General features: G+C 40.8%; 1 protein-coding gene across 2 annotated transcripts in view; it reads right to left on the reverse strand.

Moving 5' to 3' along the window:
• Nucleotides 1-11,995: 11,995 nt before the first annotated feature.
• BTAF1 (B-TFIID TATA-box binding protein associated factor 1) overlaps nt 11,996-16,712 on the reverse strand; it is a 113,311-nt gene continuing 108,594 nt past the window's right edge. For both annotated transcript variants that reach the window (XM_066354727.1, XM_066354728.1), the window contains 3 exons: nt 15,828-15,987; nt 15,321-15,491; nt 11,996-13,540 (listed from right to left, as the gene is read on the reverse strand). In XM_066354727.1, the coding sequence (XP_066210824.1) occupies nt 13,397-13,540; nt 15,321-15,491; nt 15,828-15,987 (475 nt within the window). In that variant the 3' untranslated portion in view covers nt 11,996-13,396. The remainder of the gene's footprint in view (nt 13,541-15,320; nt 15,492-15,827; nt 15,988-16,712) is intronic.

Raw genomic sequence — 16,712 nt, forward strand, 5'->3', positions numbered from 1 at the left:
TTTACTCACCCCCTCCACCGCCTATATCTATATATATAGATATAGATATATATTTTTTTTGAGAGAGATGAGCATCAGCTTATAGTTGCATCACTTTAGTTATTCATTGATTGCTTCTCTTGTGCCTTAATGGTGGGGGGCGGGGCTCAAGTGGAGCCAGTGACCCCTTGCTCAAGCCAGCGACCTTGGGCTCAAGCCAGCAACCCTGGGATCAGGTTGATGATCCTGCGTTCAAGCTGTGAGCCTGCACTCAAGCCAGTGACCTAGGGATTCTGAACATGGGACCTCAGCGTCCCAGGTCGATGCTCTATCCATTGTGCCACCACAGGTCAGGCTGTATTTTTTTACTTTTTGTGTGTGTATCGTTTAATTTATTGTTGTAATTTCACATGATCTTTCTACTTTTGCCTTTTAACTTTTGTAGTAACTTTATACTTGGTTGATCCACTATGCTGATTGTTTGCATTTGTCAGTGAGAGCTTTTTTCTTACTTATTTATACTACTCATCTTTTTTAAGATTATAAATAAATCTTGACATATATTTTTTTATCTAATTTTTATTTATTGACTTTAATAAGAGAGGAAGGAAGGGAAAGAGAGAGAGAGAGAGAGAGAGAGAGAGAGAGACAGGAGCATCGATCTGTTCCTGTATGTTCCCTGAGGAATTGAACGGGCAACCTATGTTTTTCTTTTCTTTCTTTTTTTTTTTTTTTAAGAGTAACTTTAACATTTCATGTAATACTGGTTTAGTGGTGATGAGCTCCTTTAGCTTTTTCTTATCTGGGAAGCTATCTCTTTTAATTCTAAATGATAGCATTGCTGAGCAGAGTAATCTTGGTTCTAAGTCCTTGCTTTTCATCACTATTTCTTTTTTTTTAAGTCTTTATTTATTTATTTATTTATTTATTTCAGAGACAGAGAGTGAGTCAGAGCGAGGGATAAACAGGGACAGACAGACAGGAACGGAGAGAGATGAGAAGCATCAATCATTAGTTTTTCATTGCGCTTGCAACACCTTAGTTGTTCATTGATTGCTTTCTCATATGTGCCTTGACTGCAGGCCCTCAGCAGACCGAGTAACCCCTTGTTGGACCCAGTGACCTTGGGTTCAAGCTGGTAGGCTTTTGCTCAAACCAGATGAGCCCACGCTCAAGGAGGCGACCTCGGGGTCTCGAACCTGGGTCCTCTGCATCCCAGTCCGACGCTCTATCCACTGCGCCACCGCCTGGTCAGGCTCACTGACTATTTCTTGCCACTGTTTTCTGGCCTGCAAAGTTTCTGTTAAGAAATCAGCTGAAGTCTTATGGGACCTCCCTTATAGGTAACTGCTTTTCTCTTGATGTCTTAAGATTCTCTCTTTAACTTGAACCTTCTGCACTTTAATTAGGATGTGCCTTGGTGTGGGCCTCCTTGGGTTCATCTTGTTTGGGACTCTGTGCTTCCTGGACTTGTATGTCTGTTTCCTTCACCAGGTGAGGGAACTTTTCAGCCATTATATTTTCTTTTGCTTTTTCTAATTTAAAAAATTTATTGAGTTTAGGGAGAGAGAAAGAGGGGGAGACGGAGACAGAGCCAGGAACATCAATCTGTTTCTGTATGTGCCCCGACTGGGGATCACACCGGCAACCTCTGTGCTTGGGGACGATGCACTAACTAACCAAGCTATTCAGCCAGGGCAGCCATTATATTTTCAAATACGGTAGCTTTTCAATTCTTGCTCTCTCCCCTTTCTGGCACCCCCGTCATGTGAATGTTGGTATGCTTGAAGTTGTCCCAGAGGCTCCTTACACTGTCCTCATGGGATTCTTTTTTCATTTTGCTGTTCCAGTGGGGTGTTTTTTTGCTTTCTTATATTCCAAATTGCTGATTTGATTCTCAGCTTCATCTTCTCCACTGTTGATTCCCTGTAAATTAGTCTTCATTTCAGATAGTGTATCCTGCATTCCTTCTTCTCATTATTATTTTATGGTTCTATGTCCTTTTTTATACTGTTGAAGTCTAAATTTACTGAACTTCCTTATAATCATTGTTTTGAACTCTGTATCTGATAGTTTGCTTGCCTCCATTTTGTTTAGTTCTTTTTCTGGAGATATATTTTGTTCTTTCATTTAGAGCAGGGGTCTCAAACTCGCGGCCCGCCGAACAATTTTGTGCAGCCCACAGACTAATCCACGAAGTTCAAAATATTTTGGACAAAATTAAGTAAGCCTAGGGGCCTACTTGTATTTTTCATTTCTCTAGCATCCTAGCTAGATATTAGCTTAGTTAACAGCAGTTGTGATGCGAACTACAGTTTCTGGTCGTTTTGTGACACTGAGTAAACTGCATGTACGATTGTGCTTGTTGTACTGATTTTTTTTGTTTTCAACTGCAGTGAGAAAAGTGTTGCGTAACAGTTGCCTTTTGTAGACCTAGTGCGGCCCGCCGAATGGCTGTGATCTTGCTCTGCGGCCCACATGCTGAGTTGAGTTTGAGACCCCTGATTTAGAGCATGTTTCTTTGTCTCTGCATTTTGGCTGCTTCCCTATGTTGTTTTAATGCTCCAGGTGCATCCCTGTGTGGGCTGTGTGCACTGTCCTGCTGTAGTTGAGCTTTGATTGCTGCTGTTGTCCCCGGGTGGGACTGAGCCTCAGGCTGATGGGCTCGAGGACCAGCAGCAACTACAGAGGAGGAACTTCTGTGCAGCAGTCAGCTGTATGGACCAGGACTTGCCTCCGTGGGGCTTTGGTGCTAAGTCCGCTCCTTGAATGAGTTGCTCGTGGAGGAGGTAAGGTTTCATGCAGCGTGGGTCTGATGCTGCCCACCATGTGCACAGGAGGTGCAAGGTCAGCCGCTGCCTGTGCCCTGCACGGAGTCCCCCTGCACGAGCTACAGAGCGATGTACCTATGGCTGCTACTTGTGCTGAGCTTGGAGGTGCCCAGGAGAGGCCAAGCTGTGAACCAAGGAGAGCTGCCACTAGTGCCAGGCCTGAGACCACTTAGTGAGAGGTATGAGGTATGCAGAGACTAGATTGCTGCTTTTTTGAGAGATTTTAGGAAAGTTCAATGCATGAGGCAGGAGAGGCCATTTGTGTGGAAAAGCCACCGGAAATGGCTGGGGTGAGCCTGTAAATTGGGTGGGGCTGGGTCTCACGGAATCACCTGGGCGGGGGAGCAGTGTGAGCCAGCTTGATGGAAATTCAGATATGGCACCCACCTGTGGGGTCTGTTGGAAGAGGGCGAAGTCTCAGAAAAGGAACAGTGGTCTTGGCCAGCACTTATATCTGGCAGAAATCTGTCCCCCAACCCTTGCCTTGATGCTGGACAATTCAGTTTCTCCCTGTACATCCCTTGTTCCTTTCAAGTTGCTGCCCCAGTGCTTGAGATCAGAGTGAGGGAGTCTGAGTAAGTCTGGGTGCTGCTTGGGACTCACTCAGCCACAATCCCCATTGGTTTTGTTTGTTTTTTTTTCTTTCTGAAGCTGGAAACGGGGAGACACAGTCAGACAGACTCCCGCATGCGCCCGACCGGGATCCACCCGGCACGCCCACCAGGGGGTGACGCTCTGCCCCTCCGGGGCGTTGCTCTGCCTCGACCAGAGCCACTCTAGCGCCCAGGCCATCCCTGCTCCAATGGAGCCTTGGCTGCGGGAGGGGGAGAGAGAGACAGAGAGGAAGGAGGAGGGGTGGAGAAGCAAATGGGCGCCTCTCCTATGTGCCCTGGCCGGGAATCGAACCCAGGTCCCCCGCACGCCAGGCCGACGCTCCACCGCTGAGCCAACCGGCCAGGGCCCCCATTGGTTTTTATGAGGACTTCTCTTCCTGACTCTGGAACCCTGTGCTGGGAGGCCTGGTGTGAGGCTGGGACCCCTTGCTCTTCAGGGGGAACTTCTGCAGCTGAGCTATCACTCCCAATTTTAAACTGCCATACATGGGTGTGGGAGCGTCTGTGTCTCCGCCCCTCTACCAGTCTTGATTGGCTTCTTTTTTAAATCCATAGTTGTAGGACTTCCATTCAGCCAGATTTCAGGTGGTTCTGACGGATGATGATTGTTCTGTGGTTTCGTGGTAATTTTGATATGGGTATTAATTTTTGACCTATCGTTTTCCTTCTCTGATGAATTTATCACTTCATGGAAAGCATGTCTACTGGTGACAAATACCCTCAGTTTTTGTTTGTCTGAGTCTTTATTTCTCCTTCATTAAAAAAAAAATTATTTTTGAGAGAGAGAAAAGGAGAAGTGAGGGGCATCAATTCATAGTAGTTGCTTCTCATGTGCCTTGACAGGGCAAGCTCAGGGTTTCAAACCAGAGACCTCAGCGTTCCAGATCGACGCTTTATCCGCTGCGCCACCACAGGTTGGGTGTTGAGTGATAATTTCACTTGAAACAGACTTGTAAGTTGGTGGGCTTTTTCTTTCACCACTTTCAATATTTCCTTCTACCGTTTTCTTGTTTGCATATTTTGTGAAGAAAAGTCTGCCTGACCAGGCGGTGGCGCAGTGGATGGAGCGTTGGATTGGGATGCAGAGGACCCGGGTTCGAGACCCCGAGGTCGCCAGCTTGAGCGCGGGCTCATCTGGTTTGAGCAAAATCCCACCAGCTTGAACCCAAGGTCGCTGGCTCGAGCAAGGGGTTGCTCGGTCTGCTGAAGGCCAGCGGTCAAGGCACATATGAGAAAGCAATCAAGGAACAACTAAGGTGTTACAACGCGCAATGAAAAACTAGTGATTGATGCTTCTCATCTCTCCTCGTTCCTGTCTGTCTGTCCCTGTCTATCCCTCTCTGACTCACTCTGTCTCTATTAAAAAAAAAAAAAAAGGGAAGAAAAGTCTGATACAGTTTTTACCTTTGTTCCCTTATAGGTGTTTTTTCTTTTTCCTCTGTCTTCTTTCAAACAATTTCGGCTTTGGTTCTTGGCAGTTTAAGTGTGATACACCTGGATGGAGGTTTTTTGTTGTTGTTTTTGTTGTTGATTCTTCTTGCTTTTCTGTGAGCTTCCTGAATCTGTGATTTGCTTTCTGTTAGTTTTAGAGAATTCTCATTACTACTTAAAATTTCTTTTGCTCCTTTCTCTCTTCACCTTCTGATATTCTATTATGCACATGGCACACTGTTTATAATTGTCCCTCAATTCTAGGATATTGTCTTTTTCAGTCCTTTTTTCTCTTTGCATTTCAGCTTAGGGTTTCTAGTAACATATCTTCAAGTTCACTGACTCAGTGTCAAGGTTACTGCTAAGCCCATGAAAGTAATTTTTCATTTGTTTCAATGTTTTTTATTTTTAGCATTTCCTTTAATTTTTAATTTTTTATTTATTTTTTTTTCTGAAGCTGGAAACGGGAGAGACAGTCAGACAGACTCCCGCATGCACCCGACCGGGATCCACCCGGCATGCTCACCAGGGGGCAATGCTCTGCCCCTCCGGGGCGTCGCTCTGTTGCGACCAAAGCCACTCTAGCGCCTGGGGCAGAGGCCAAGGAGCCATCCCCAGTGCCCGGGCCATCTTTGCTCCAATGGAGCCTCGCTGCGGGAGGGGAAGAGAGAGACAGAGAGGAAGGAGAGGGGGAGGGGTGGAGAAGCAGATGGGCGCTTCTCCTGTGTGCCCTGGCCGGGAATCGAACCCGGGACCTCTGCATGCCAGGCCGACGCTCTACCACTGAGCCAGCCAGCCAAGGCCGCATTTCCTTTAATTCTTAAAGTTTCAATTTCTTGGTTTACATCACCCATCTGTTCTTCCCTGTACCATTAAAGCCTGTGACGTTTTTTTAATGTTTATTTTATTGATATTAGAGAGCGAGGAAGGTAGAGAGAGAGGGACAATCTGTCCCTGTGTGAGCCCTGACCGGGGATTGAACCGGCAACCTCTGTGCTTTGGGATGATGCTCTAACCAGTCAAACTATCTGGCCAGGGCAGCCTGTGGCACATTAATCATAGTTATTTAAAATTTTCAATATAATTACAAAATCTTTGCCATATGTGAGTCTGGTAGTGATGCTTGCTTTGTAATTTTTTGTTGTAAGTTGGACATGATGAGAAATAGTAACTGAGGTATTAAATAGGCCTTCAGTGTGAGATCTTCTTAATGTTTGCTGTACTTAACTATTGGGGACTTCAATTTCCTCTTGTGTCCTTGTTTTTGTCTCACCTCTTTTCTTTAGGTTTTTCTAGAAACTCTTAGAAAAATAGATTTATTGAGATATAATTCACATACCATACAATTCATCCATTCTAAAGGTACATTTTATTTATTTATTTTTATTTTTTACAGAGAAAGAGAGAGAGTCAGAGAGAGAGATAGACAGGGACAGACAGACAGGAACGAAGAGATGAGAAGCATCAATCATTAGTTTTTCGTTGTGCATTGCAACATGTGAGTTGTTCATTGATTGCTTTCTCCTATGTGCCTTGACCGTGGGCCTTCAGCAGACCGAGTAACCCCTTGCTTGAGCCAGCGACCTTGGGCTCAAGCTGGTGAGCTTTTGCTCAAACCAGATGAGCCCGCACTCAAGCTGGCGACCTCAGGGTCTCGAACCTGGGTCTTACGCATCCCAGTCCGATGCCCTATCCACTGCGCCACCGCCTGGTCAGGCTAAAGGTACAATTCATTTTTAACATTTTCACAGATATATGCAACCATCACCAATTTTAGAACATTTTCATCACTTCACAAAGAAATCTGTGTCTTATACTAACACTAACCTATACCACATTCCCAGCCCTAAGCAACCACTAATTTTCCGTCTCTATAGATTTCCCTGTTGGATGTTTCGTATGAATGGATTCATACACTATGTGGTCTTCTGTGACTGCTTTCACTTAGCATAACGTCTTCAAGGTTCATCCATGTTGTAGTATGTACTAGTACTTCATTCATTTTCATGGCCAAATAATATTCCACTGTACAGATATACAGTAGTTCCCATTTATCAATGGGATACACATTCCAAGTGTATGTCTGAAACTGTGGAGAGTGTCAAACCCTATATATGCTATTTTTTCCTGTACCTACATACCTATGATAAAGTTTCATTTATAAATGAGGCACAGTAAGAGATTAATAGAAAGAATAAAATAGGGCAGTTATAATCATATAGTGTAATAAAAGTTATGTGACTGGCTTTGGGGCCATTATTAAGTAACATAAGGGTTACTAGAACACAAGCACTGCAATACCAACAGTGGATCTGATATCTGAAATGGTGATTAAGTGACTAACGGGTGCATAGTGTATACAGCATGAACAGGGTGGACAAAGGAACAATTTGTCCCAGGCACGGACAGAGCAAGAGGGCATGAGATTTCACCACAGTATGCAGAATGGCACGTGTTTTAAAAACGTATCAATTGTTTATTTCTAAAATTTTCCATTCTGGGCTGTGTGTAACTAAAGCTGCAGGCAAGGGTGGACTACTGCACAACACTTTGTTCAGCCATTTGTCAGTTAAGGGACATTTGGGTTGTTCCCATCCTTTGTCCATGATGAATAATGCTGCCATAAACACTCGTGTACAAACTTGTACATGGACATGTGTTTTCATTACACTGGTAAATACCTAGGAATGAGACTAGTGAGTCATTTGTTAAGTTTATATTTAACTTTATAAGAAAATATCAAATTGTTTTCCAAAGTGGCTGTACCATTTTGCATTCCAGATGGCAGTGTATGAGAATTCCAGTTGTTTTACATCTTTATCAGCAGTTTGTATTGTCAGTTTTTTAAATCTGGAGCATTCTCAAAGGTGGGTAATGGTAGTGATACACTACACAACTCTTAGGAAAAGGTGTTGAACATCTTTTCATGTGGTTGTCTTCTGTATATCTTTTTTGGAGATATGTCTGTTTAAATCTTTTGCTTGTTTTTATTTATTGAATTTATTGGGGGTAACACTGGTTAATAAAACTATAGTTTCCAGGTGTACTATTCTATAAGACATTATTGGTATATGTCTTGTTCACCCCAAGTCTCCTTCCACCACCATTTATCCCCTCATATCCATTTCTTTCTTCACCCACTGCCCTTCAAATTGTGTTGGTTAGTGAGCTTTGGAAGTTCTTCATATAGTCAAGATAGAAGCCTTTTATCAGATATGTGACTTGGAAATATTTTCTCTTACTCTGTGGCTCTTCATTTTTTTCTAAAGTATCTTTTAGGTTTGGTTTAAAAAAAAATTTTTTTTTACAGAGACAGTCAGAGAGAGGGATAGATAGGGACAGATAGGTAAAGTATCTTTTAAATAAAGTTCTTAGTTTTCTTACAGTACAATTTACCTTTTTTTATGGATCACACATGCTTTATATATCATATTTGAGAAATCTTTGCCCAACCCAACTTTGTTTTCTTCTAGAAGTTATACAGATTTAGGCATATCATTTATATTCATGATTAATTTTGAATTAAATTCTAGTTTTCAGATATACAATTCTATAATATGAATCACTTCATTTTGAAAGGTCATTTTGGTTTCTTTCATAAACATGTTGTAGTTTTCAGCACACAGACCTTTTACATAATATGTAAGACTTGGACCTAAGAATTTCATGGTTTTTGTTGCTTTTATATAAAGTATGTTTAAAATTTTCCGGGTAAATATAGTGGAACATGACAAGAGAAAGTCACAGAAATGGTCAGGGGCCAGAAACTGTAGGACTTGCAGACCATGGTAAAGAGGTTCAGGGTCAGCCTGAGTGTTATAAGAAGCCACTGAAGGGTTTGGCAAGACCAATCTGAACTCAGCAGTCCGGGACAGTTAAATGATGGTAGGTACCATAGCTGCAGCAGTAGAGGCAGAGAAGTATATATTTTTAAAATTTTATTTATTGATTTTAGAGAAAAGAGAAACCTTGGGCTTCAAGCCACTGACCTTTGGGTTCAAGCTAGCTACCATAGGGTCATGTCTATGATCCCACGCTCAAGCCAGCGACCCCGTTGTGCTCAAGCCAGTGACCTTGGGGTTTCAAACCTGGGTCCTCAGCATTCCAGTCTGACACTCTATCGACTGTGCCACTGCCTGGTCAGGCTGGACCTTTTTAAAAAAAAATTTTAATGTTTTGTATTTATTGGGGTGAGATTGGTTAATAAAACTACGTGGGGTTTCAACTGTACAATTCTATAATACGTCATCTATATATTGTGTTGTGTTCACCACTCAAAGTCAAGTCTCCTTCTGTCACTATTGATCTCTTCACCTTCTTCTGCCTCCCCCCACCCCCACCCTCTGGTAATCACCATACTGTTCTGTGTCTATAAGGTTTATTTTTTTAATCTCTTCACAGTTTTCTCCCAGCCACCCAATCCTCCTCCCTCTGATAGCTGTCTGGTCCCTGTTTCTAGTTGTTCGTTTATTGTGTTCATTAGACTTCACATACTGGATTTACCTGTGGTGCAGGCCTGGCATTCTGATTTCTCAGAGATAACTTTGTTTCTGGGCTCCTGGACAGTTGTGCTAGTTCTGTTTGAATGCATGAGCTCTTTGTGGCTTTATGGAGGGAATTAAGTTATAGCTCCATTTTCTCCCATAAGCCTGAAACCCCGTCTTTTGTCCCTACCAGATATTAGGATCTCAGCCCCTATATTCTTCAACAGAACTTCACTGGCTTGAGGGAACTTACCAGAAACTAGGAACCCTTTCTTGAAGCAGGAGGTAATTTTTGTCTTCTTAGAGGTGGCCAGTCTGATTTGTGAATAGTGAACATTTTCTATTTACTGGCATAACCTAAGTTTTTGATTTATAGATTTACATTGAGCACTCTGGCACTTGGTAAGATTTTCCTGCAATTTCACTTTCGAGTCCACTGATGCCAGCACATATTCTGGGAAACTGAGGAGGTCTTTTCTTTAACCAGGGAGTAGAAGACTGTATTGGGATTATTTGGAACAGATGTGTGATGGCAGTCTTATTACTTTGCTAAAATTTCTATTCTTCTCTTATAGGCAATGTTGGGGGAACTATAAGTGGTCACATTCTCAGACAATTTCACTGAAGTACTGTATGTACACTTGAGTAAGTTTATGTTAAACACCTAAAAGGAGTAAGTTTACACTATATTGGGTCAATCAGTCCAACATCAGAGACTTTCACCCTTGTTATAGTAAACTGTTGAAAGACTAGAATCATTCTTTGGAAAATGTTTGTAGATATATTCATATAACAAAAATTATTCCTAGAACCATAAATTTTACTATTTCTTTAGTCATAAAAGCTTATGATTCTCCTACAGGAAACACGAATGATAACTATGAGTATATAGTTATCTTTACCTAGAATTTTCTATAATAAAAAAGAGGGGGAAGAGTGCAATGGATATCCATAAACCCAAACCCAGTTTAAAATGTAACATTCTCTCATGCTTGTTTTGTTTCCCACATGCACACATTTTAAAAAAACATTACCATCTCATTGTCACATCCACAAAATTAACAGCTATAAATTTCTTTGATATCATTCACAGTTCCATTTTCTCCATGTAACCATTATTCTTACTATAAACTCTAAATTGGTTACTTAATTGAGAATACTTAATTCTTACCTGTTTATGTGTTTTTCTTTATTTGGAAAGCTGGAATGTGCGATTTACTTTTGTGTAACTCAAAAGGTTATCTTTTTAATGTTCTAGTCATGCTAAGTCTTCCTCTTCCCTCTGACCCTCCTTTCCCATGCAGAAGCAATCCTTGCAGCTCTGTCCTAATTTGAAAGACAATCTAACTTTTATGGTATGTATTCTCTTCCTATTTAATATATTGCTCCTTACATATTCTTAGAAAATACCAATTACTCTGAGCTATGTTAAATAGTTGGCTTACAGAAAAAGCATATTAATAGTTTAAGAAATTCAACTTAGGCCTGACCTGTGGTGGCGCAGTGGATAAAGCATCAACCTGGAACGCTGAGGGCACCAGTTTGAAACCCTGGGCTTGCCTGGTCAAGGCACATATGAGAGTTGATGCTTCATGCTCCCCCCACCTTCTCTCTTTCTCCTCTCTAAAATGAATAAAGTCTTTTTGTGTGTGTGTGTGACAGAGACAGAGAGAGAGAGAGACAGAGACGGGGAGGATGGGAGGGAAACAAGAAGCATCAATTCTTTGTTGCGGCACCTTTGTTGTTCATTGATTGCTTTCTCATATATGTGCCTTTACTGGGGAGGTTACAGCAGAGTGAGTGACCCCTTGCTCAAGCCAGCAACCTTGGGCTTCAAGCCAGAGACCATGGGGTCATGTTTATGATCCCATAAGCCAGTGACCCAGAGTTCAAGCTTGTAAGCTCGCGCTCAAGCCAGCAACCTCGGGATTTCAAAGCTGGGTCCTCTGCGTCCCAGACTGACGTTCTATCCACTGCATCACTGCCTGATCAGGTGAGTAAATAAAATCTTTTTAAAAAAATTCCACTGAGGGCCCTGGCCAGTTGGTTCAGTGGTAGAGCGTCGGCCTGGTGTGCAGGAGTTCCGGATTTGATTCCCGGGCAGGGCACACAGGAGAAGCACCCATCTGCTTCTCCACCCCTCCCCCTTTCCTTCCTCTCTGTCTCTCTCTTCCCCTCCCTCAGCCAAGGCTCCACTGGAGCAAGGTTGATCCAGGCGCTGGGGATGGCTCTGTGGCCTCTGCCTCAGGCGCTAGAATGGCTCTGGTTGCAACAGAGCGACACCCCAGATGGGCAGAGCATCGCCCCCTGGTGGGCGTGCTGGGTGGATCCCAGTCAGGCGCATGCGGGAGTCTGTCTGACTGCCTCCCTGTTTCCAACTTCAGAAAAATACAAAAAAAAAAAATTCCACTCAGGTTTACTGACTCCACACCCAGAGCTATATACAATGGATGTTCTATATGAAGTCAAGAGTTTAGTTTCCTTTTAGTCTTTTACAATTTGAATGTAAATCCTAACCAATGATACAATAAACGATTTAATTAGTAAGAAAAAAAGGTATTGAGCTTTTTAGAACCTTTATGAGCTAATCATGTTAATCTTTTGCTCTTTCTAGTGATTATTTTGTACACATAACACACAGTTGCACATATTTTGGTTTCAATCTTATTTATTCTCTTGTGGAATGCTAGGTTTAATGTTACAGTATGATTGTTGAGGCTACTGAAATGTGACAAATGTCCATGTCTATATGCTGCAGAACAGTATCACTAATAACTTTAAACAGAACAGTTTCTTTTACACTGAGGTCTGATGGTTTTTAATCGATGCCTATGTTATGGCTAGCCACAAACCGTGGGGATGTTATTACCTGTACATGTATATACAAATATCTCATACATATATATGCACACAAGCATGTATTAATTTGTTTGAAATTTATAAAATTATATACATACACATATAGACGCACATCTATATACATATACCCACCCTCACTACTGAGCTCACTTTTCTAACACTGATCAGCTTCAGGCCCAGTTATTATTGCTGCTCAGGATAACTACATGATTTTAGTGCTGATACCAAGCACCTTTTCGAATGCAGGACAGGTGTATGTCTGTGATATAGATATGTGTTTTTATGCATGTTTGTATATATAAAGGATTTCTCCCTTTTATGCTTCAGTCATGCATTACTTCAATAAACAGTCTATTCACCATTGGTTCTAGATTTCTAAGCAGTGTAAAATCTACTTCTGGAAAACTGTATATGTTCATAGTTACAAAAAATATATTATATATATATATATGATTGAAACCTATTGCATACATATGTTCTCTGAATCTGGCTATATCCTAGCCATTAGATAAATTAAAAAAAAACAAACACCCTCTTAATAGGATGTTATTATGATAGCCTTAAATAGACCATTACCTGTATTTAGAATAGTTGATAATATTTTAAAAGTTGACAAAATGATGTTAAAGACTTGAAAAACACTATGCATCTGCATTAAATATATAAAGGTTTCCACCAGAAGCATAGTTCAATTCATTGTCTAAGATTTTCATGTTCTAAGAGTGACCAATATCATAGTCATTATTCTTAAAATTATGGCTCATTAAGGCTTAGTACAAAAAAAGCCCTATTTTTAATCATTTATAAAAACAAGTTCTATTTAAAAGGAAAAATGTACATGAACACTAGAGTACTCATGGATATTTATCCTGTACAAAATGACTATGTAAAGACAGGAGGCTCGTTCCCAGTAAGAACCCCTCATGGTAGCACATGTAAACCTGGTTTGGTTCCTCTGCTCTGCAGCTATTCAGCATGTAAAATTTAAACCATTTCACATTAACATTTAAATTTAATACAGTGCAAATATTTGAGAATAACTTGTTCCGCCCAGTGAAACAAGAATCAGCGTTATGCTGAATATTCTTCAGATCTATTTACACATTGAGCTAAAAGTTCACTATAAACTTTGAAATTTGCTGAATATCAGCAGAAATGTAACTGAACTAGCAGCAATTGCATTAACAGTATTTGATAGTTACTTGAGAGAATGCATAAAATTTTCCAGGCTGTACTCTGAATCATATTGCTCTTGATCCCAAAGATCACTCAGGTTTTCAAGAACGGATTTCATACTTGCTTTTCCAGAAGTAGAGGTGTCAGCTTTTTCTGCTTTTCCATCCTTAAGAAAAATTGGCAGAAAGATGAAATAAAAAATTAACTTCAAAAATTACATTTGCTTTAAACTATCATACTTGATTCTAACATTGCATTTATTCCACAGAGTTAAATACTTCAAGTGATAGTAAGTTCATCTCATAAGATAGCTTATTCTGTTTTCCCCAGGCCTAATAATTTATCGTTTTAAGCTTTTTATTTGGGAAGAATTTCAAGATTATAGAATTATAAGAATATTACAAAGAACTCATTGTTAACGGTGTTACACTGGTTTTGTCATTCTCTCTCCCCTATATATAGATATATGTATGAGCCAGATATAGTTTGTAAATGCTGTGCCCCTTTACCTCTAGAGAAAAATAAGCATATATTCTTAAGAACAAGGACATTCTCTTACATAACCAAAGTACAAAAATCAAATTAAGAAAATTTGGCCCTGGCCAGTTGGCTCAGTGGTACAGCGTCAGCCCAGAGTGTGAATGTCTGGGTTCAATGTCCAGTCAGGGCACACAGGAGAAGTGACCATATGCTTCTCTGCCCCTCCCCCCTTCCTTGTCTATCTCTCTCTTTCTCCTCCCACAGCCATGGCTCGATTGGAGCAAGTTGGCCCCAGGTGCTGAGGATGGCTCCATGGCCTGACCTCAGGTGCTAAAATAGCTTGGTTGCCAAGCAATGGAGCAACAGCCCCAGATAGGCAGAGCCAGGTGGATCCTGGTTGGGGCACAGGCAGGAGTCTGTCTCTCTGCCTCCCCACTTCTTACTTAAAAAAAAAAAAATACAAATTGCTATATAAAAATAGTCTTGATTCAAATTTTAGTTCTTGCTTCCCTGGAACATCCCTGAGCCCAGTTTTCTTTGCTAAAAGTCACATTAGAATATTCTTACAATAGAATAAAAGCTATTTGAAGGCAGCAATCTGTGTTTCTTTGAGCCTTCTTTTTCTTAGGTTACATATATCTAGTTTTTCCAACCTTACTTATATGACATGATTGAAGAACCTTCCTCCATTCTGGCCATCTCTTGGGGACTTACTAGTTTGTTATTGTTTAAAATATAGCACCCAGAACCAGACATAATATTCTAACAGTGGCTGAACACACACAGTACAGTGGAACTTACTTTCTCTCAAATTTGGACATTATAATTCTGTTATTACATTTAATTACATTACCTAAGGCCAATTCTCACATTAATTTATACTGGGTGTGCAGCTGATTTTCTGAACCTATGAAGTACTTTAAATCAAACTCTATTAGATTGATAATATTTCCAAATGGTGCATCCTTTGATAATAGATTATCTGCTATATTAGGTTCTGTCACCTACAATACTAAGAATGGTTACTATTTATTGAGTCTATACTAGATAACCTTTCTTAATGCTTGCATATATTAACTTCATAACCGTGTAGTAAAACAGGCATTGTTACTCTCCTGAGAGTATAGGTGCCTGAAGAAGTTCACTTGCCTACGGCCACCAGTTAATAGGAGGCAGGGCAAGAAACACAGACCTAGGTCTTGCTGACTCCAGTGACAGATGTCTTTTAACAGCAAAGAACTAAGGAAAGAAATCTTGGGGCAAGACATTGGAGATAACCAGAAAGTCAAAACTTCAAACACCCCTAGAATCCTGAAGAGTTTTATCTGGATGTCAAAAATTCCCAAAAAATGTTTAGTTGAAACTTAAATGAGTGCTTTTTGCTACTCCCTTCAATACTTTCACCAAGCAGCCCTGGAAAGTCTGTGCATGCACTAAGGATAGAGCAAATTGTGTAAGTTCTTTACCTTATCAAGCGTAAACAGATCAAGAAGTTGATCTGTCCCCATACTCTGCAAACTAGAATTCTCTTGGCTAATAACTGTATTCGCTATGTTCATCTTGAATTTCTGCAAACCCATTATTTTCTCCTCCAACGTTCCTCTGGTTATCAATCGGTACACGTTAACCACACGTTTCTGAATGAGAGAAAGAAGTTAAGCAACTACAGCACAAATAAATTAGCAAGGCTCACCAGGTTAAGGGGCTTGCATACTTAACTACTATCTGATTATGATTGGGTTTTCTTAATCTGGCTCCATTAGCTTAAAATATTTGCAGAGAATCATAGAATATTAGGAATGGACAGTGTCCTAGTTTTCTTAACCCATGCCACCTCATTTAATGCATGAGGAAGTGGTGCCACAGAATTAAGTGACTTGCCTAAGGTCAGACATTTGTTAATATCAGAGTAGGAATGTAAAGTGATTCTTGTCTTTTCTGAGGAGATTAATACCTGTGTGCAGTGACTTTACCTGCCCAATGCGATGCGCCCGGTCCATGGCTTGTAGATCACGCATAGGATTCCAGTCATGCTCCACAAATACCACTGTGTCAGCGCCTGTTAAGTTAAGCCCCAGGCCACCAACGTGAGTTGTAAGTAAGAGAACATCTATGGATGGATCATTGTTGAACCTAAAAATATATTTAAAAATTAGTACATTTCTCTAAGGTACCTATATAACAGAAATTAGACTACTTAATAAAAATGAAAGAACACAAATGAGAACACTTCTTTACAAATCTAAAATGTAGATATTTCTGTGACCAACTGAAAATTTTAATAAGTATAGGGTGGGGTAAAAGTAGGTTTACAGTTGTTTGTATGGAAAATATAAGAAAAAACTTTCACATACAACTGTAAAGCTACTTTTGCTACCCTGTATATAAGATCTACAGTAATAGAATGTATTCTAGAACATGTCAAAAATTTTGCAAACAGAAATAAGTCCAACTGGACTATAATTCAGAGTATCAAATAAAGGCTAAGTTGCAAAAATGTAATTAAGCACTAAGTATAATTAGGACAAAACTAAGAACTTTTTTTTTTTTTAATAGAGACAGAGAGTGAGTCAGAGAGAGGGATAGACAGGGACAGACAGACAGGAATGGAGAGAGATGAGAAGCATCAATCATTAGTTTTTCATTGCTTGTTGCAACACCTTAGTTGTTCATTGATTGCTTTCTCATATGTGCCTTGACCATGGGCCTTCAGCAGACCGAGTAACCCCTTGCTCGAGCCAGCGACCTGACCTTGGGCTCAAGCTGGTGGAATTTTTGCTCAAACCAGATGAGCCCATGCTCAACCTGGCGACCTCGGGGTCTCGAACCTGGGTCCTCTGCATCCCAGTCCGACGCTC

The sequence above is a fragment of the Saccopteryx leptura genome, chromosome 13 (assembly GCF_036850995.1).
Source record: "Saccopteryx leptura isolate mSacLep1 chromosome 13, mSacLep1_pri_phased_curated, whole genome shotgun sequence".
Classification (NCBI taxonomy): domain Eukaryota; kingdom Metazoa; phylum Chordata; class Mammalia; order Chiroptera; family Emballonuridae; genus Saccopteryx; species Saccopteryx leptura.